Source organism: Podarcis cretensis (genome assembly GCF_951804945.1).
Source record: "Podarcis cretensis genome assembly, chromosome: 2".
Classification (NCBI taxonomy): domain Eukaryota; kingdom Metazoa; phylum Chordata; class Lepidosauria; order Squamata; family Lacertidae; genus Podarcis; species Podarcis cretensis.
In genome coordinates, this window is record NC_137171.1 from 111668985 (window position 1) to 111690765 (window position 21781).

Here is a 21781-nt window from a genome sequence, read left to right on the forward strand (position 1 = left end):
TCAATGAGACAGTGAATTTTGTTTGAGTTAAAACTTAGGTAAAATCCAATTGGGAAGCCCATTTATTGATAGTCTCTATATACTACAGTGGTACCTCAGGTTGCATAGGCTTCAGGTTACATACGCTTCAGGTTACAGAAATAGTGCTTCAGGTTAAGAACTTTGCTTCAGGATGAGAACAGAAATTGTGCCGCGGCAGCAGGAGGCCCCATTAGCTAAAGTGGTGCTTCAGGTTAAGAACAGTTTCAGGTTAAGAACGGACCTCCGGAACGAATTAAGTATTTAACCCGAGGTACCACTGTATCTCTATGTGGCTATAGACCAGCAGTACTGTTCGCAGCAGTACAGGGTACCCGGCTTTGCCAGTTGGAAAAATATAGCTATGTATGAAGCACAAATTCAGTGCCCAGCAGCATAGTAGGAGAACAGGTGCACCTATTAAATCAGTACAGCACCTAAGAAGAGCCCTGCTGAACCAAAACAAAGACCTATCTCCTCCAGCATCCTGTTTCTCAGAGCGACTGAGCTGTGGGAAACTGTGATCTACTTCTGGGGAAAGGGAACATCAACAGAGACTTGCCCATTCTTTCCACAGGTCACACTTGGCCAAAAAGGTATCAGTTCACATCTGGTCTGCTGTACATGTCTGGCTTCACCCCTAGGCCAGATTCCTGTCAGCAGCCCTCTTCTTCCAAGGTGGCCCCTTCAGAGTCTCTATTTTCCGGTCCTGTCTCCTCAAGGGTGAATTCCAAATCTCAGGAACAAGTAGACCTTCCTAGAATCACACCAGGGCTTCAGAAAAGGCTTTTACCAAAGAGGGCACAGATATTTTGCTTCAGTGTCTTTAACGGAAGCAGGTTTACGTCCCCAGTGAACAGGGGACTAGGTAAACATATACTGCTGGCATTCCCTTTCTGGCTATGCGCAGTGGGGCTTAAGGGGGACCCTAGCAAGAACCAAGATCCCCCTATCTCTGTGGAGAAGCCTTCTTAGGTACACAGCCTGTTCCCTGCATCTCCCCTGGGCACCTCTTCCATCTTTCTGAGGCTTCTTACATCCTTTTTTTCTCTTCCACCCTTCATTTTGCCTGAGTTACAGCAGCTGGACTCCTCCCTTACATTAGGCATGTGAGTGAGACTGCCCAACCCTTCTTTTCCATAGGTTGGGCCGGATTAACACCTTAGAGGCCCTAAGCACTTTAAAGATTGGGGTGCCCCATATATATCTAACCCAAAATAGTGAAACGAGTAAGACGTAAAATTATATTATATTTTTCAAAATGAAACCAAGATTACAGCAAGATGGAAAACCATGATTATTTTTGTATACTTCCACTTTATTTATATTTGATCTTTTTTCTCCTCCTTTTTTCTAATTGCAGTGTCTTTGATCAGATCCCCCAAACTAATCTTATGTAACACATCTGCTTCTGGCAACGGAAAATTTCTGTTGTGCTCCCCCCTTCCCTTGTTGTCCTAAGTACATGCTTAGTTTGCTTGGGGTTAAAACAATGTTCAAGGCAGCTTACAACATGAGAACATTTACACAATTACCAACATAACAAAAGTAATAAACAATAAATAAAACACATCAAAATGTACACAATCAAATGGAAAACCATTTCCACATAAATCATAAAATCTAAAACTAAGAATACAGCATTAATATCAATCACAATTTAAAAATAAAAGCAAAAAATAAAAATAAAAACAATTTTAAACAAAAACAAAAATGGAGCCCTCTCTGCCCAGCAGAACTCCTTTATGGAGCCTGTCAGGCCCCGCTCCAAGCCAGGTGGAGAGAAGCACGTCAGTCTCTGCAGGTTAATCCAGCCCTGGGTTGGGCCTTCACGAAACGTCCACTGGTGGCCTCTTCAGGACCCATTGCCTGGCTGGTGTGGATTGGGGCCTACTTAAAGTGCCAAGTGCTGGCAAGGGACTAGGGAGCCCTGAGAGCCCATCACAGAAGCTGGCAGCCATGGATGAGCCATGCATTCCATATTAAGGACACCATTTCTGGCAGAATACAGATGGCAGCAACATGATGGTACTAGTGGACACTTCGTCTGGCTATGAGGAGCCACTGGACAACGCCAGGTAAAATGAAAGGAATTGGATAATATTTTGCCCAGGATCCCCAACTGTGTCGCACAATAATGTATGCCAGAAACATGAGAGCTACCAGTCTGGGTCAGTTTAATGAACTCTTCAGTCTCCAGCCCAATGCCCCCAAGAAAACTCACAAGCAGGGTATAATGGAGATAAGCATCCCCTCTTAGCGTCCTCAGAAAACCAAGTTGTACATCTGCCTCTGAATGGGGTGGTCCAGTCCCTGGTTGCCCTGGTTAATAGCTATCGAATGTGCCTGCGCTCTTTGAACTAAGGATAGTCCACTTTGAAAGCCATTTATGCTTGTGGCCACCGTAACTTCCTATAGCAATGTACACATGACAACTTCCTGTGGGAAGCCACCAGAGCAGAGTTGCACGTTCTTCTTGCATTCAGCCTGACCAAGCGAACTTTTGTGTAGGTGGTTATCTCTGCAACTCTAATACAGTAACAATCTGAAATAGAAGACGCAATTGATGGATTTCTGCCAGAATGGCATAAATCCATGAATCATCAACTTGTGCCCTCTCTACTTAGATAGAAAATGGCTAGGTTCAATGTAGAAGACCAAAGTCTCTGCTTATGATTTTTCTTGGTGACAGATTTCAAGATTCATTATAAGGGAAGACAAGTTTCTAGCTGATGTGCAAAGATTGGGTTGAAAGTGTGCAGGCACTGAAGCCTAGTTCAGATCATCTGAGGTTTTGTATGAAACTGTGAACAAGTGTCAGAGTTGAGCACTCCTCTCTGTAGCTTTGGTGTACACACTAGCTTTGGTGTAAAATTGTTTCCATACATACAATTTGCTGCCATTCCATCTAGAAATAGTATCTAGGTCATACAATGGAAAGACTTACCTAGAGATGTCAGAGAATTGTAACAAAAACAGAAAAGCAAGCGGAAATTGTGGCAGCTCTGTGATCAGAGAATCAGGTGAATACAATCTGTATTTGTTCACCTGATTGTTGTTGCCTTCTTGATGTCCACAAATGGTATGTCATTAAATACTGTCTTACATTGTTGTGATGTTTCCTTTACACAGAAATGAATGCAAGTTGCACAAACAATGTTAAATAGTAGACAGTGAGATGAATATTGTAGATTAGAAGGAAATCAAACTGCAGTGGAGTGGAAATAGTGCTGATTGTGATTAAAATGGGCCAGGATGGAAATTGCTGATTTCTTACATCCCTGGGATTGATCATAATTTCTCTTGTCATCTGATTTTTCCTGCTGTAGAGTTTTTATTCCTCATATACTCATCAGGGTGATTGCATATCCACTTTTTGGGTATGTGGCAACGGGAGGCAATGGCAAACTCCTTGCTTAGATAGGTACATTTTTTGCTTCGTTTCAACATGAACCTGCAACACAAGGAGGAAAGGTGAGATGGGCAAGCCAGGTTTGTTGCTCTGTTTTTCATGGCCAGGAAGAGAGTTCATAAGGAGATGGTAAATACTGCCATCCTGTTTATGACCTCCGGGGGTTTGCTGAATGCATTCCTCCTTTATTCCTATTTTATTTACTCTGGACTACTATGCATGCTCAAGTAGGAAATAGTTTCTTTGTAGTTTTAATTTTAACTTTGTCCGACTTCCGGAGGCGGCGCGAACGGCAATGGCTGCCCTTTCCTAGCCGGGAAGGGAAGCTCCGCCGAAAAAGGGTCTCCCGCTGCGGCGAAGCGGGGGCCCATTCTGGAAAACCACAGGCAGCAGAAGCCTGTGGTCTTGGGGTCCGGCGGGCGCCAGGAGCAGCCCCCAAAACGTTGAAGGAACCCCGTAAGGGGCTCCGGATCGCGGAGGGGGTTGCGGCGCTGTGGATCGTTCCGCAATCGGCGGAGTGAAGCCGCGTTGCTGCTGCCGGTGAGCGCTGTCCTTTCTTCCTAAACTACAGATTCGGAAAACAACAACCCGTGAGTAAACGGACTTTAAAAGTTTCGGGACTTTAAGTACTTAATTTGGCTGAAAGCGGAGTGACGAAAAATAGGAAGTCCGTCTTCCGCTGTCATTGAATCATTAAGCAAAGAGCCGGAGGAGTGGAGGCAAAGAGTGAACTTTTAATCTAACTGATCTGGACATCCGTGGAAATTATTTTTAAGCAGAATAAGGACTTTAAGTAATTGATTATATGACTTTTATGTGGACTTTGATACCTTTCTTCTATTTGGATTATAATTAAAGCAAGAATCCCAGGTGCTGGAACTGCCTGAGTAATTGAGTAGCCAGCTTGCAGGGCTGGATACTTTTGAACTTAAACTTTGAAACAATCTGAGGGAGTTTGAACTGGTTACTTTGAAGCATCTTTTGGAATACCAGCAAGCACTGTTTGAAACATTGTGACTTTTTAAACACTAACTCTGCTAAAAATTACCTTATTGAAGGCTCTCGGACATTAAATGGGATTATAATATTTTTATTGAAATTGTCTTCTTTCCTAAAGACATTTTAAGTTCCCCCTAGAGGATTTGGGATTAATAGCAGTGACATTGTTTTACTTTCCTTTTCCCGGCCTCCTGTTTGACTATTACCATCTGGGCCGCTGCTTTCTCATGGGAACAACTCAGCTTGACCTTGAATTTTAGATAACTCTGGAATGAGTGGCGCAAGAAAAAAGGGACCGAGAACCAGACAAACAACTCTAACCGCAGTCTCCCAGGCACGCAGATCATCTGTGCCTACTGTGCTTACTTTGCCTACTCTGACTTCTGAGAAAGAAGCTGCTTCTCTGCCACGGGCAGAAACTGAGGAATTCCAATTGGAAGAGATGGCCTCAGGAGAAATCAGTTCTACTTTAGAGAAAATTCTTGAAAAACTGGAATCTTTGGATAAAAAAGTGGAATCTTTGGATAAAAAAGCTGATCAGCAAACAGCTAAAATTGAACAAAATACTGAATGTTTAAATAGACTAACTGGACAAGTTGCACAAAATGTGCAAGCAATTGGAGAACTGAAGGAGACTGCAGGTGAAAATCGGAAATTGGCTGAAGATACCAGCCAAAGATTGGGAAATTTAGAGAAAGAGGTAAGACCACTCAGCAAACAAGTAGGTGAACATCAGACCTATCTTTCTATGATAGAACTACAGAATAGACAGACTAATTTAAGGATAAGGTCGATACCAGAGGTGGAAGAAGGCAACTTAGCTGAGTTCCTGACTAAAGAATTTTCCAAGTTTTGGAACCTAGAGGAAAAAGACTTTAAAATTACATCAGCCTTCAGACTTGGAAGACTTATAAAGAGAGAGAAGCCCAGAGATTGTTTAATAATACTGAGATCGAAGGAGGAAAGGGACAAGATTTTGGGTTTACATTACGGAAAGTCACTGGACATTCTGGACAGAAGAATCGAAATTTTTAAGGATATTCCTAAACAACTGTTGGACCTTAGATCTGATTATTTGGAACTAACAAGATTGTTAAGGAGCAACACGATTATCTTCCGGTGGGATTTTCCTCAAGGATTATCTTTTACTTTTAGAGGGAAGAATATTAAAATCAGATCACTGGAAGATAGAGACAAATTTCTGACTGCGCACGGAGAGGACCTTCAAAAAGGACTGGAACTACCCTCGGGGCCTGTAGTACCAGAGGTGCCCGCACCCTCGGATTCTGAAGACCCAGCGAACAAGGTACTACCCCTAGAAAAATAACCAGACTTATCCAGGATGTCTCTGCAACTTTTGAGCTGGAATATAAATGGCTGTAACATTCCGGAAAAAAGAAGGAAAATTTTTCATATATTGAAAAAGGAACAATTGGACATTATTTGCTTACAAGAAACACATGTGACTAGGCTCCACCGGAAAGTACTAATAAATAAAAGACTTGGTCAGGAATTTATATCTTCAGACAAAGTAAAGAAGAGAGGCGTGGTGATATATGCAAAAGAGAGCCTGTCACCTAAATTCTTATTTAAAGATGAATATGGAAGAATTTTGGCAATTGAAATACAACATCAAGGAGAAAAGATTCTGATATTAGGAATTTATGCACCAAATGAAGGGAAGTCGGAATTTTTCAAGAAGTTGCATGAGACTATGCTGGAATATCTGGATTATGACAACATCATCATGATGGGAGACATGAACGGGGTCGTATCAATTAACATGGATAAGTCACAAAGCCAGAATGTCACTAAAGATGGCAGACTACCAAAGACCTTTTTTGAACTGACTGACAATATGGACTGGATTGACATTTGGAGAACGAAGAATCCCTTGGGAAAAGAAGGAACATTCTTCTCTGAAGCTCAGCTGACCTGGACAAGAATCGACCAAATATGGATAACTAGAGGTCTGGCACCGAAGGTCAGAAAGGTGGAAATCTGCCCAAAAACCTGCTCCGACCATAACGCACTGAAAATGGATATGATACTATTACCAACTGGTTCCTTTAGATGGAAGATGAATGACAATCTGTTTAGAGATCAGGAGATTACTAAGAAGGCCCAGAAAGCATTGAAGGATTACTTTGAGATAAATATGAACACTGCGGTGGAAAAAAGAATTATTTGGGATGCAAGTAAAGCTGTGATGAGGGGGTTCTTGATACAACAGAATGCGGCAAGGAAGAGGATACAAAATGACAGAAAAGATAAGATTTTGGAGAAAATAAAAGAATTAGAGAAGAAGTTAAGATCAAACCCGAAGTCCCTGCCGATCTTGAGAGAAATCAAACTCTATCAAGCACAGTATTCTAAACTGATAAATCAGGAAATAGAGTGGAAGATTAAATTAATGAAACAAAAAACTTTTGAATCGGCAAACAAATGTGGGAAACTGCTAGCTTGGCAGTTGAAGAAGAGACAAAAATTGAATACAGTTACAAATTTGGAAATTGAAGGAAGAAATATTCAGAACCCCACGGAGATTAGAAAGTGTTTCCAGAAATACTTCAAAAAATTATATACCCAAGGGCCGCAGAATGAGGACGAGATAAAACAATTTTTGGAGAAAAATGGACTTAAAAGGTTGTCACAAGAAAATAGATCTCTCCTGAACAGTAAAATAACATGTCAAGAAATTGAACAAGCCATTCAAAACATGAAACCGGGCAAATCTCCAGGGCCAGACGGGCTAACCTCCAAGTATTATAAGATATTAAAAGACCATTTGATTCAACCACTGATGGAGGTTAGCAATGAAATTATGGAGGGGAGGAGGGCGCCGGAATCGTGGAAGGAAGCTTTCATCACATTGATACCAAAATCGGAAGCTGAAAAGACGCAACTTAAGAACTACCGTCCCATCTCCCTTTTAAATGTGGATTACAAAATTTTTGCAGATGTTTTGGCAAGTAGATTAAAAAAAGTTCTAAATGAAGTAATTCATAAAGACCAGGCAGGCTTTCTCCCAGGTAGACACATGTTTGCTAATACAAGGAACATTATTGACATTTTGGAACTTTTGCAAACTGATATAAATACAAAAGCAGTGTTAATCTTTATAGATGCGGAGAAGGCCTTTGATAATATCTCTTGGAAATTTATGAAGGGAAATTTAAAAGAAATGGGAGTGGGTCGGGGTTTTGAGAATGGGATTGATGCAATATATTCAGAACAAAAGGCTAAATTGATAGTAAACAATGTGGTTACTGAAGAGTTTAAAATTGAAAAAGGAACACGACAAGGCTGCCCGATTTCCCCTTTGTTATTTATATCAGTTCTGGAGGTGCTCTTGAATATGATTAGAGGGGACCGGTTGGTGGAAGGGATTCAGGTCGGAGCGAAACAATATAAACTTAAAGCTTTTGCAGATGACCTAGTTTTGACCCTGCAGGAGCCAGAATCTAGTACAAAAAGAGTATTACAACTGATCCAAGATTTTGGTCGGGTGGCAGGATTTAAACTAAATAAACAGAAAACTAAGGTGTTGGGGAAAAATCTGACAGATGCAGAGTCGGAACAGTTTCAGAGAGAAACGGAACTAACTGTGGTTAAAAAAGTAAAGTACCTAGGGGTAAACATAACAGCAAAAAATCTGAGTCTATTTAAGGATAATTACGAAAAATGTTGGTCTGAAATTAAGAGAGATTTGGATAGTTGGACAAAATTGAAGCTTTCTCTGTTAGGCCGAATCGCTGCTGTTAAGATGAATGTATTGCCAAAGATGTTGTTTTTGTTTCAAACATTGCAGATTGTGGACAAGACAGAGTGCTTCCGGAAGTGGCAGAGAGATATATCTAGATTTGTCTGGCAGGGCAAAAAGCCCAGAATTAAGTTTAAGATACTAACTGATGCGAAAGAAAGAGGGGGCTTTGCCCTGCCAGACCTAAAGTTGTATTATGAAGCCGCAGCCTTTTGCTGGCTAAAAGACTGGCTACTTCTCGAAGACACTGACGTATTGGATTTGGAAGGGTTTAACAATGCCTTTGGTTGGCATGCATATCTATGGTACGATAAGGTTAAGATTAATAAGGTCTTTAAGAACCATATTGTCAGGAAAGCAGTTTTTAAAGTCTGGACAAAATACAAAGACTTACTGGAAAATAAAACCCCGAGGTGGCTTTCACCTCTGGAAGCTAAGGCCCGAAAAAGACCCAATATGGAGGCCAACTGGCCAAAATATTGGGAAATATTAGAAAAAGACGGAGACAATTGGAAATTGCAGAGTTTGGAGAAAATGAAGGATAAAGTGCGAGACTGGTTACATTACGCTCAGATTAAAGAAGTTTTTAAAAATGACAAAAAGGTAGGGTTCCAGGTGGAGAAATCGAAGTTGGAAACAGAATTGCTAGAATCAAAAACTAAGGTATTATCAAGAATGTATAACTTGCTGCTGAAATGGAATACACAAGACGAAATGGTTAAATCGGTTATGATAAAGTGGGCTCAGGATATTGGGCATAATATTATGTTCGAGGACTGGGAAAGGTTGTGGACCACCGGGCTGAACTTCACTGCATGTAGTGCTTTGAAGGAAAATGTAATGAAAATGATATATAGATGGTACATGACCCCAGTTAAACTTGCCAAAATATACCATTTGTCTGATAATAAATGTTGGAAATGTAAAGAACACGAAGGAACATTCTTTCACCTCTGGTGGACTTGCCCTAGAGTGAAGGCCTTCTGGGAAATGATTTATAATGAGTTGAAAAAGGTATTTAAGTATACCTTTACTAAGAAACCAGAGGCCTTCCTTCTGGGCATTGTCGGCCAGAAGGTGTTAAAGAAGGACCGAACATTTTTTATGTATGCAACAACGGCAGCAAGGATACTCATTGCCAAGAGTTGGAAAACTCAAGATCTACCCACACTGGAAGAGTGGCAGATGCAGCTGATGGACTATATGCAACTGGCCGAGATGACTGGCAGAATTCGAGACCTGGGAGAAGAGAGGGTTGAAGAAGACTGGAAGAAATTCAAGATTTATCTACAAAAGTATTGTAATTTGGTTGAAGGCTAAGAAGGATGCTAGATCATAAATAATTGCCTACCACTGAATTAGATTTGAAATTGACGATAAGTGAGATTGAGGGAAATATAAAATTTGTGGAGAATAGATTAAATTAACTGAACAAAATTTAAGAATATAAACAAGATGATAAATTGCTGGGAAAAATTTATAACGATGTAAGTGGGAGTGGGAGACGTGAGGGAGTCCAAAGAAAGTTCTGAAAAATGTGTTATGATTTATGTTATATTGTTTATTATTTTTGCATTTTGTATTTTAAAAAATCTCAATAAATATTTATATATAAAAAAAAATAATAATTTTAACTTTGTCCCACATGGAGTTTTTTGAAATGCTCAAAGGAAATCTGATTAGTTCTTATGAACACTGTGTAAAAAGTTCTTTTGTGAATAAAACGACCTGGGCCGAGGGGTGAAGAGAATTATTATACGCACTCCTCCCAGAGTCTTGCTGGTCAAGCCTCATGTGTATTTTATTAATCAGAGTCCAATCCTTCCTTGCTTTGGGAATTGTACAATTATGGAGAGAGCTGATCCGTGGATAAGCTTCACCCTGTGTGGTTTTGTGCTTTGGTTGTATGACAGATGATCTGTACTTGATATTTTGTATTAACTCCTTTCTCTTCACTGTTTACTGAAAAATCATTAAAATACTCAGGTTTTTACTAGAACCATCTTGGAGGCAGCATGTGTCTCATTATCAGGTCCCATCATCAGTCTTGTTCTCCATGAGTCTGTCTAATTCCCTGATAAAGCTGTCTATCTTGTGGGAAGAGATTCCATAGTTTGTAATGTGTGAAGAAAGACATCACTGCATCCTGAATCTCCTACCTTTCAGCTTAATTGATTGACCTTAGGTATTATGAGAGTGGGAGGATAAGGACTTTCTCCACACCAGAGGAGCTCAAGAGCATTAGCTGGAGTTTGTCGGCAGTGTGGATGTTTCTGTGTGTCTGGTCAGAGGTGAGAAACCCCAACATATCAGGAAGTTTACTGAGAGGTTTATGCTTTGAGTGCAATTCTGATTCCTTGAAGGTCACATTCTCGACTGATTTTGGTTGCACATTCAGGTTTGATCAACTCACTGTACACAGCATGGCTCCTGCTAAATCCCAATTCGGAGAAGAACAAGGACTCACCTGTTACTGTATTCTGATCTATCTGCCCATATCCAGGTATCATTGAAGTCCTTCCGGAGACCAATCCAATGGTCAGCGTCGCCCTTGAACCGGAACATGAACACCTTGGTTGAAAACACACAAACAGCTTAGAGCAATGCCTCCAAATGAGTCTTCCACCTCAAATAATGCCAATTGTGGGAGGAGAACAAGAATGTCCAACAAAGAACTGGGACAGAACTCTCACAAACATTTATACATTTGTTGGTCTCACCTTTTCCAGCTCACTCTGAATCTTAGCCAGAGAAGAACCCTGGGAAATGCAAAAGCGCTGGGCAGAAGCCCAGTTTCTTTTTTCTTCTGAGAAAAAGTAACACTTCCCTCCATAGACAATCCAGCCAGTTGGGCACGCTGGTCCCAAAACAGCAGAGTAATTCACATCAGGGGAAGTCTGGTTGGATTTCCCCCCTGCAAGAGAGAGAAAGTTCTGCTCTGAACTGTGAACTGCACATAACAGTGGTTCCTGTCCATTTCAACCTCTGGCTGGGAGGGAGGGCAAAGAAGGAACCAATAAGTAGCTCTTGTGGCTCCTGGATTCAGACGCTTCTTGGAGAGAGGAACGGGAAGGAGCGGTAGAGGAATCATACAACTTGGGGGAGCTTTGTTGCTCAGTGGAAAAGCCAGCGTTGGAGCATATGTCTGCGCTGCCCAGGGCGGGCGCTCCCATGGGGTGTGTGGCGCGGAGGGTGCCCTCCAAAGTGTGGGATAGTGGCTCAGGTGCAGTGTGCGTGCCTTGCAGCCGGGGGTGGAGCAAGCCACCCACGGGGCGAGTGAGCCACCCATGGCAGACATTTGGCCTGCCCGTGACTCCCAAGCATCCTCCAAGCTGTCAAAATGAAGGGGGAAGGGGGGAATGCCGTTGGCAAAGAGGCGCAGCTCCCCCCCTTACCTCGATGGCTCAGGGTATGCTTGGAAGCTGAATGTCACCCCCTGTGGTGAGGGCACCTGGGGTGGTTCACTCCTACTGCCACTCCCTTCCTAGGCCCAGGGAAGAGCATCTGCTTTGCATGCGGAAGGTCCCATGTTCAGTCTCCAGCATCTTCAGGTAGGGCTGCGAAAGATCCCCTCCAACGTCCCAGAGAGCCATTGGCAAGAGCATGAATAATACAGATTCGGTCAAAGGCAGCTGCTTTTCTAACTGCTGCTGCTAAGTGTGAACTGGCCATTAGCATCCAAAGTGCTGATGGAAGACAAAGGTCATGACTGGGACAGATCTGGAAGAAAGCACTAAGAAAACAGGCAGAAAACTCACCTCTCTGGACAGCAAGAACAGGGATGATGATGATGAGGAAGGGGAGGATAATAATGAATGCAATTAAGATGGTACGCTTAGATGTGATTCTTCTACAGTGATAATTAGCATGACCCCCTGAAATGAAATTAACACACACAAATAATGGTCTCGATTTACCATTGCTAGGGAAGAAGAAAGAATACAGATTTCACTTTCAAGGATTGTAGCCACATCCACACACACACACACACACACACACACACACACACAACTAAAACCCCGTGGGGAACTGGGTTGATAATACCATACCTTTGTTGTTATTGTTGCAATATCTATTTCTTTTTGACATTCAGGAATTTGGAGTTGGTATATTTCAATTTTGTTACCATAGCTAATGGTCTCTGCAGCATCTTAATTTGCCAGGTGATATTTGTATTTGTTGGCGATTGTTCCAGCTCTTTTTCTTTTTCTTTAAATTCACACAGAATCTTTTTTGTGTTTCTTCTGTCTCTCTTTTTTAAGTAAAGAGTTATGTTGTATAAAGTAACCTCTTATATAATATGCTTTACTTGCATCTGATACCATACATATTTCTGTACCTTTATCTAAATTATTCTCAAAATTCTTTTTCTTAATTTGGGGTTGGAACACATTAGCCAGCAGCCTTTGGATACCCAGACAGTCAGATTCTTACTGAGATATGAGTGGCAGCCCCCCCCCTCCATCCCCACAGCAAGGCCTCACCTCACAGACAGCCCCATTCAGCTATTAAACTGGGCAGGTGATTTTGGGGGTCATCCTTTGGGGCAAGAGCTGATCGCTACTAGGAATACCGGTAGCTAGAGGGCAAACAGGGATAGACACCTACCAAGATAAGACATTTGATCAGAAAGAGCAATCTTTTATCTATAGCTGAAGAATTCAACTGGTCCCACAGTCCATCTACAGAACTGAGAGGCATCTTCAATTATCTGAGGATACGCAGAAGACATCTCCCCGGCTACTCCAACATGATTCACCTTCAAATGGCTCCCTTTAATCCTTTTCAGTATATCTGAGGCAGGATGGGCAGAAAATGATGCAAAGACAGATGCCTCAACCAGCTCAGCCCTCATCTGTTTTCTGAGATCTTACCAAGCACTGACTATACCCTTTCAAGTTCACAGACATACAAGCTTGAAACTGAACTTGAATACTAAGACAAAATAAAAAAATTCCTTCCAGTAGCACCTTAAAGACCAACTAAGTTATTTCTAGGTATGAGCTTTCGTGTGCATGCACACTTCTTCAGATACACTGAAACAGAAGTCACCAGACCCTTCTATATAGTGAGTAATACCCCTCCCCACCTTCTCACTATATAGAAGGGTCTGGTGACTTCTGTTTCAGTGTATCTGAGGAAGTGTGCATGCACACGAAAGCTCATACCTAGAAATAAATTAGTTGGTCTTTAAGGTGCTACTGGGAGGATTTTTTTTATTTTGTCTTGACTATGGCAGACCAACACAGCTACCTATCTGTAACTTGAATACTAAGCAGAGCCAAAGCTCTCCAGCAGTGAATATGGACTTTCCTCCCATTGCCAGTTGGTTTTCTGGTCGTCATGCTGTAGCAATTTATTGAAATCTTCATATCCTTTGTAACCAAAAGGCTTAGCTATATTAAAAACCGCCTTCTGTTTCACCACTTACCTGATTGCTATAGGGAAAGGGGAATTGTGTGCAGATAAATGGGCTGTGAGCTGCTGGAATGGGGGCAGGTGGCTTCCTCTCTTCCTTAACCACGTCTACACTAGGCATGGGGGGGGGGGGGGAAGGAGGAGGTTGCCCAGCGTAGAAACCACAATGATTGCCAGATGGGAGCCCCGCCCCCATTCGCCCTTTGGGCAACTGCTTGTGTTTCTATGCTGGGCATGGAGAGAACAAAAGCAATAACACTGACTCTGGCCTGGTGGAACGCTCTGTCTCATGATCTGATTTCTTTCTGCAGGGCCTGTAAGACAGAGTTGTTCCGCCTGGCCTTTGGCTTGGAACCAGCCTGATCCCCTCCCCCTCTTTCCTTTTCCTTCTGTGATGGGGACTCTATCTGGGGACTTCCCTGGCTTTTCTGGCCCATGTAGGACCAGTCTGGATAGTGGCCTTGCTGAAGATTTGACTTTTTCTCCCCCCAAACAGTTTTTGATCTGGGCTTCCACTGAAATGAGGCTGCATTTTAAGTTGTATTTTAATTTTGTTTTTAAGTTGTATTTTAATCAATTGTTTTTATACCTGATGTTAGCCACCCTGAGCCCGGTCTTGGCTGGGGAGGGCAGGGTATAAATAAAATAAAATAAATAAAATAATGAATGACTGCAGCCAAGACAGTGTGAATGATACATGCTGTGGAAATACGATTTGTGATATTCGGTGCTGTCAGAGCTGCCTCTAGGTCCCAGCTCACAGAGGACCAACGCTAGGCTGTCGTTATGTACAAAAGTCTTTATTGAAGATTAGTTTACATTTCCAAGCCGTAGCGCGCAGCTCTACGTCTTAAAGCCTAGACCGGCGAAGTACCGTCTGAGTCTCCTCCCCTATGACACCAGTTTAAGATCCTAGCCCTGCTCCACCTTTTACGCTGCTCTCTCCTCCTCTGGGTCCTCCTGCCCGCTGGGGCATTGCCCTTTCTGGACTCTTCCGACGCTGAGTTGCTTAGCTCCTCCCCCTCCCTCCTGCGGGCTTTAGGACCCGGTTCCCAATCCTCACTCTCTGCTGTCCCGCGCTCCTGTACATTTGAACTTGCCTCTCGCGCCAACCCAGTGACCTTCCTCCTGACCGTTACACTACTTCTGTCACTGCTTCCCTCTTCCTGGATACTGGCCGGATCTGACCTCCCCTCCGTTGTCTGACTCTCCGATGGAGGCGTGGTCAGCCCTGATCCTTGGGACTCTTCCCCCCCACTCTGCTCTGGTGGGGAAGCTGGTCCTGATTTCCAACTACTGCTCTGGGAGTCCCTGCTGCCCCCTTGCTCCTGGGACGTTCCCCTTGGGAACCCCCTACCCCTGGTCACTGGCGCCCCCTTTTGTGAATCTTCCGATTCGCTGGAGAGGCTCATGGAATCCCTCGTTCCACTGTCCTCTTCTCCTACGCTCCCCTCAGATTCTTCCCCTTCGCTCTCCATCTCCTCTCTTCCCTGTGCCTCTGCTCCTGAACCCCTGACAGGTGCAAAATCCAACTTTTTCAGAATCCCACATTACATTCCCCCCCTTCCTTTTTTAAAAAAACAAACAAACAAAGTTTCTAGTTCATATAATTCTATGCCACAATGCCTGCTCAGTCTTGGAAGCAAAAGAATGGCTAAAAAGATTTTATTTAACAGCCAGGGGGTTGTGGTGGTGAATCTTCATTTATCTGCAATCCTTTTTTTATGCCAATGCGTTTAGTTTGCATAATCTATACAAGCTTCGGAACTGCACATAACTTTGATCACCTTGGTGCAAAAACTTGGAGGGTTGTGTGGTTTCGGTTTCTTTTAGCGCAGAATACTCACAAAACTGGCCAAAAGATTATTGATTACAGAGCAGACATCTAGCATATGCATTACTCTCTCTCCCTCCCCCATGTAGTTGATGAAAATAAACCAGAGGTGGTGAAGAAGGAGAAAACGTACACTTTTAAAGATCAGACTGTGTATTTTGGTAGGTTTTCATAGTTTGCCAAATCCTGCCCAGCCTTTTCTGAAGTGAAGAAAAAACAACAACTCCCAGTGTTCAGAGAGCCTTTTAAAAAGTTACAGGGAACCAGGCAGAGGGCCTTCTCGGTAGTGATACCTGCCCTGTGGAACGCCCTCCCACCAGACGTCAAGGAAATATCTGACTTTGAGAAGACATCTGAAGGCAGCCCTGTTTAGGGAAGTTTTCAATGTTTGATGTTTTATTGTGTTTTTAATATCCTGTGGAGAGCTGCCCAGTGGCTGAGGAAACCCAGCCAGATGGGCGGGGTATTTATCATCATCATCATCATCATCATCATCATCATCATCAAAGACAGCTTTGCCTAAAGAGGCAAACTTACCAGCAGCATCTCCAGCCTCTTCCCTTGGTTCACTGCAAGGACCTCCCTGCTGCCCCTCTCGCTTTTCAACAAGGCCAGGTGGTGCTGAAACTGGGCCTGCCAAAAGCAAAGAGCAGATGGGTGTTCAAGGCTTAGGGAGTGGGCAGTTCTGGGTTTCTGCATCGTTCTCCTCCCTCCATAGGCATGAGCAAGGCAAGCAGATCATAGGCAGTTCTAGGATGCCCTAACACTCCTGAGAGGTGTAGGACCTCAAGCCTCCTTACAAGGTGTGCACTCTTTCCTGCAAGGTTCTAGTTCTAGTTCTAGGTTCCTGTTCCTGTAAGCACCTGGTATCATGCTTTTAATATTCTGTTGGGAGCTGCCCAGAGTGGTTGGGGAAACCCAGCCAGATGGGGGAGGTATTATTATTATTATTATTATTATTATTATTATTATTATTATTAACTTCATCACCACCATCATCACAACAGCTACAGGTGATTTTTCATTAATATCCATTTTTCATTGATCCACTTTGCTTCATTTGGTAACAAAGTATCCATGCAAGTTATTTTTTTTCATTTCAAAATGGCCCACGTTCATTTCCAGCCACACTGTTGTGAATATGGCCCATCGTCACCTATGGCTACATAGGCTGGGCAGGATTTTGCAAACTACCAAAACCTGCTTACAAAATTGAATGACATGACTGCACATTCTGCAAAAAGAGATTTTTAAGAGCTCGCTCTTAAAAAGAAACCCCAACCAACTACAATCTGTCTCCAGACTCCGTCTTAATACTTTTCATGCATCAGAATTAACTTGCTTACCAGAATTTTCTCTCCTCTCTGAATATTCAGAATCATAAATTGCTCTGTTCTCTTGAAGCAAAAGCGTTACTTGTTCTGCTCCGTTTACAGGTTTCTCGAAGGTATTGGCATGTTCCACCATTTTTGGCTCATCTTCCAGCAGATCCTTCATCCTTCAGAAAGATAATAGAAAACCTTATTTACAGGCAAATCAACCCTTGCTTGCAGAAGACCAGACGCCTTTATCAGAAAGAAGAGGGAGGTATCAAAATTTTGGGTTTGCAGAAGTACAACTATTTAAGTGAAGAGGACAGCCCCCTAAAAAAATAAAATAATAAACCATTGAGGTCTGAGCATGCTCAGTAGCCGTGGGAAAGAAGAGAGGTGGGGAATCTTTCCCCCTCAAATTTCCTTCTGTGTCACATTCCACAGAGCTAGAAGCAAAGGGCAGCAGGGCAGCTACTGTAATTTTTACCTTTGTACATAAGCTGTACATCTATAGAAGTTTATAAAATTATGCATGACACAAAGAAAGTGGACAGAGAAAAGCTTTTCTCCCACTCTTGTTAGGACACTAGAATCAGTGGGTATCCAACAAAGCCGAATGTTGGAAGACTTTGTGTGGGGTACAAAGAATAAAATTAAAATTAAAATTAAAGTTTGCTTTCTGAGGGTGGCTGCACTCAGGAAAAGAACAGTTAGGCAATGGAAAGCAGGGCACACAATTCAGCTACTGGCTTGGCAAAGCGAAAGGGTTGCCACAGAGGAGAAGGGAGGCAGGGAGGAGCCAAAGGCGGGAGCAGCCCAGCCAGGCACCAGTAGGAGGGGGTCGGAGGTTTACAAATCTGGGATGTTATCTAGGCTGCACCCTGACCACTCACCCTATTGTCCTCCATTGGCCTTTTCCGCTCTGAGCCTGCATGCATACATTTCTGTACCCGTGCGCGCACACCTTTAATTAAAAATGAACAGAAAACGTGCCCAAGAGCAATCACTACCAAACAGCGGTGCCAACTTGAATAAACTATTTTTGCACGGAAGGGGGCAGGTAATCAATCACATGATGCGGCGCATACCCACTATTTGAATGGCAATGCCTATCGACTTTGGGGGGCCCTGGCTCTCACTCAAATGGGGGGCTCCGCCCCCTATAATTTGGCTACTACAGCACACTATCAGAGGCGACGCGGGAGCTTCTGAACATGCGTTGCTGGGAACAGGGCTGCTAAAAGGGGGGTTGATCCTCAGTTTGATATGTATTTTTACCGGTTTTATTGATGGGAGGGGCCAGTGGAGGAGGAAGGGGGATGCAATTTTTTTGCCCTCCAACTCCACCTGATGTTGCACATTTATAATGCATACAAAGCTCTGTTTTTGACTGTTTGTAGCTGAGTCCAAAGAAGATGGTATCCATGTAAGACTAAAGTCAAGTTTCCAAACTCGGGAAGAGATGAAAACTATGGGTTCAAGTTGGGAAAAGCTTCACGGATGAGGGGGGTTGGAGCTAGGGGGGGGGTTAATAGAAATGTTCTGGGAGGGAGTGATGAACATTAGGGGGCAGATATTCCTGCTAAAGGAAGCCTTGGAAAACACAGTGACATCCACAGCCAAGTTTTCACACCCTCAGATAAAGATCACTTCCCAAAAGCCCCTGGCCCCTTTTTTTCTTCCAATTTCAAGTCTTACTTGCTGCTTCTTTGCAGAACTGGAAAGGGAAAGCAAGATAACCATCTGCTTAGACTGAGTGACTGACAGGTGTCTGTTGCTGTAACCTTTGATCGGATGCATGAAGCTGTTATACCAAGTTCTGCATAAGCACACGAGAGGGGGGAGGAAGACTGTAAGCAGCATAGCCAGAAAGAAATGAAACGTTGTGAAGCGCAAGCAGTGAGAATTACATTAACAGTGCCCATTCACACACACAACATTATTGATAACGCAACTATCCTTGTTCAGCAGAGGAGCGTAATTTAATTCAATGAACTTCTGTGAATTTGCTGAAAGACACCTAAAAACTTCCACAGAATAATTCACAGACTCTTCAGTCCCTAACAGGTCTGGTTCTCCCGGTGAGTTTACATGGCGATGCCGGTCATGGATTCTTACCATGTGCTGGGGCAGCCTCTATACACACACATGTACACGAGTCCCCCCCCCAAATCTGGCCCCTTAATAGAGTAAAAACAATTGTCTAGGTTTGTATGATAGTATCAGGCGGCCGAGGAACCAACCCCCATGGCAAGCTGCCAGGAATGGATAATATATGGAAAAGTCTTTACCACCAGCTTTTACGCAGTATTCACAGAGAGGCTTGGGAATACAGCCTCTAGGAATAATGTGTTGCTTTGAGTGAAACTGCACCCCATCCGTCTCTCCCATTTCCTCATTCGTCATCCCTATGGGTGCTGAGAAATGTCCTCTGCCTTTGAGCTCTTTGCCCTCCAACTTCCAAGGCCTGCTATATTTTGGAAGGGGGGGGGTCTGGAATGCTTTCTAAGGACACTGTGTCCATCAGCTGTGGCCCCCCTGGTTCTCCCCCTCCTCCTCCTCTCCCATTATTTCCCAGCTTTCCCCCTCATCTTCCTCTGAGCTGCGACCTCCCTCAAACCCCTGTTGTCATTCTGAACCGTCTTCTTCTTCTCCCCCATTCCTCCTCTGCCCAGTCCCTGACAGACAGTGGCTACACAAAATCCTCCTCCCCAAGTGAGGGGAGCCCCTGCTGCCTAAATTCAGCACAGCATTTCCCCGTCTTTCCAGAACTCCTTTATTCCTCACCCCACACAGACAGCCAAGATCCACACTCCAGAAGCAAGCACTTGATATTCATCAAATATCTTCTTCATTGAAGCAGAGGTTGGATGGCCACCTGTCATGGATGCTTCAAATGAGATTCCTGCCTTGCAGGGGGCTGGACTAGAGGACCCTCTGACCCCTTCCAACTCCAGGATTCTACGATTACAACGTCTCCCACCCACCCGATGTGCTTCCAGTCTAGAATCTGTTCCTAGAGAGTTTTTCCTCCAGGACAAGGCAGAAATCCTTACCTCTCCATGAAGAGTATGCGGCTCCTCCTCCTCCGGTGCACTGCAAGTTTTGCAGGTTGTCCCTCTTTCCTCTTTCCTCTTCTTTCCTGCCACAACAAAAACCCCATGGCGGCACAGCGGAGACCCTTTGAAAGTAGATCGAGCTAGCAGCCGCTGCTTAAAGTGCTCGGTGTCACCTGCTGAAGCAGCAGCTCCCCACAGCCGCTCATCTCAACCTTTAACCTGCAGTCATGAATACATTTACCTGGCAAGAACAACTGAGTAGGTGGGGCTAGGATTGCACTGCTGATCTCATGCTTTAGTGCCTGAGGGCCCTGCTCCTGCCACTCACCACCTGGCCCAGGGCGGGGCCTGACAGGCCTCACAAGGACGGTTGCTGTTACTGCTGCTCCTGTCCAGGAGGACTCGGAGGGGCGCAGAGTTCTTTTTAAAATGTTTTAAAATTTTCTGTTTCCCTTTTGAATTTTTTGTATGTGGGGGGTGGGGGTGGGATGGATGTTTGGTTGGGCTTGGGAATTTGATTTTGATGTGTTTGTAATTTTTACAGTTTTTTGTTTGTATTGATTATTATTTTTTTAAAGGTTTTATTTTGTTCTTAAGGGGAGGGGTCAGGGCTGCCGGGGAGCGGGTCCCAGCCAACAAAATGGCTGGGGCATGTTCCACAGAGGGGGATGCGCTGGGACAACCGATCTCAGTGATCACGGGTAGGAGGAGGAGCTACGCTAAGACCAGACCATGTCATTACAGAGGGGGCAGGTTTAGTCGCTGTCTGAGGACTATCCCTGCCTCTGGGTCTGGTCCTGACCGGATGGATACTAGAATCAGCAAGGGATACCCACATGACCTGAAGGTGCTGCTGTGCAATGCCAGGTCAATGATTCATAAGACCACTGCCACCCATGACTTGGTCATGGATGGAGGACTTGACCTGGCATGTGTAACAGAGACTTGGTTGGATGAAGCAGATGGGCCTGTCCTTGCCGCTGCTTGTCCACCAGGTTTCTCTTACGCACAGCAACCCAGGCCTTGTGGGCGGGGAGGGGGGGTTGCAGTGATTTTTAGGAAGTCATTAGTTTGCACCAGGTGTCCTATTGGGAAGACCCAGTTCTCTGAGTGCATGTTCTGGAAGTTGGGGAATAGGGGCAGTACAGGATTCCTTTTGGCGTACCAACCTCCCCACTGCACCAAGGATTCCCTGCCCGAGCTGCTTCAGGTTGTGGCGGATGTTCTCCTGGAGACACCTAGTTTGGTTGTCCTAGGGGATTTTAACATCCATGCCGACACGACCTTACAAGGGGCCGCTCGGGACTTCGTGGAAAGCATGGCCTCCATGGGGCTGTCCCTGAATAAGTCTGGCCCAACCCATAGCTGCGGACATGCCTTGGACCTGGTGTTTACCTCTATGGATGTTGGTGATCTGACACTAAGTAAAAGTGAAATGAAAGAAGTGCCATGGTCAGATCACTTCCTGGTGCAACTGGACTTCTCCGCGACCCTTCCCCTCTGCAGGGAGGTGGGACCTATTCGGATGGTCCGCCCCCGCCACTTAATGGATCCAAATGGTTTCCAGAGAGTGGTAGGGGATGCTTTATCCCATGCTGATGGCCTTTCAGCTGATTCCCTGGTGGCCTGCTGGAATGTGGAGTTAACCAGGGCTATTGACTGTTCGGCTCCGAAGCGCCCTCTCCGATTGCATGGTTTTCCACGGATCTGAGGGCAATGAAACAATCGTTGAGACCGCTAGAGCGCTGGTGGCGGATAACTCATTCTGAAGCTGACCGGACACAGGTTAGAGCTCAATGTCGAGCCTACCAAGTGGCGGTGGCGACGGCGAAGAAGTCTTTCTTCACTGCCTCTATTGTGTGGGATGTGAAACACAAGAGCAGTCAAGTACAACGTTCCTAGAGTGAACATGTTTACACATGGGGAGGGACGTTTGTCCAGCCAGCAGGTAAACTTCCTGTTTCC

At 44.2% G+C, this 21781-nt stretch overlaps 1 protein-coding gene across 1 annotated transcript; it reads right to left on the bottom strand.

Annotated features, from left to right (window-relative positions):
• Positions 1-2569: 2569 nt before the first annotated feature.
• Positions 2570-20014, bottom strand: LOC307208958 (C-type lectin domain family 2 member D-like). Its single transcript, XM_079964016.1, has 6 exons — positions 19814-20014; positions 16791-16942; positions 11951-12067; positions 10913-11106; positions 10660-10763; positions 2570-3472 (listed from the first exon to the last, which is right to left on the bottom strand). Exons 1-6 carry the CDS (start codon positions 19918-19920, stop codon positions 3325-3327), a joined length of 822 nt encoding a protein of 273 aa, XP_079820142.1. The 5' UTR covers positions 19921-20014; the 3' UTR covers positions 2570-3324.
• Between the last annotated feature and the right edge of the window lie 1767 nt (positions 20015-21781).

Excerpts from the sequence above, each read along its gene's own strand:
- LOC307208958 (XM_079964016.1), bottom strand. The coding sequence starts at position 19,920 with ATGGGGTTTTTGTTGTGGCAGGAAAGAAGAGGAAAGAGGAAAGAGGGA. Across the intron at positions 16,943-19,813 it reads CGCATACTCTTCATGGAGAG|GATGAAGGATCTGCTGGAAG; the intron begins GTAAGGATTTCT and ends ATCTTTCTGAAG. Across the intron at positions 3,473-10,659 it reads AGATCAGAATACAGTAACAG|GTTCATGTTGAAACGAAGCA; the intron begins GTGAGTCCTTGT and ends CTTGTGTTGCAG.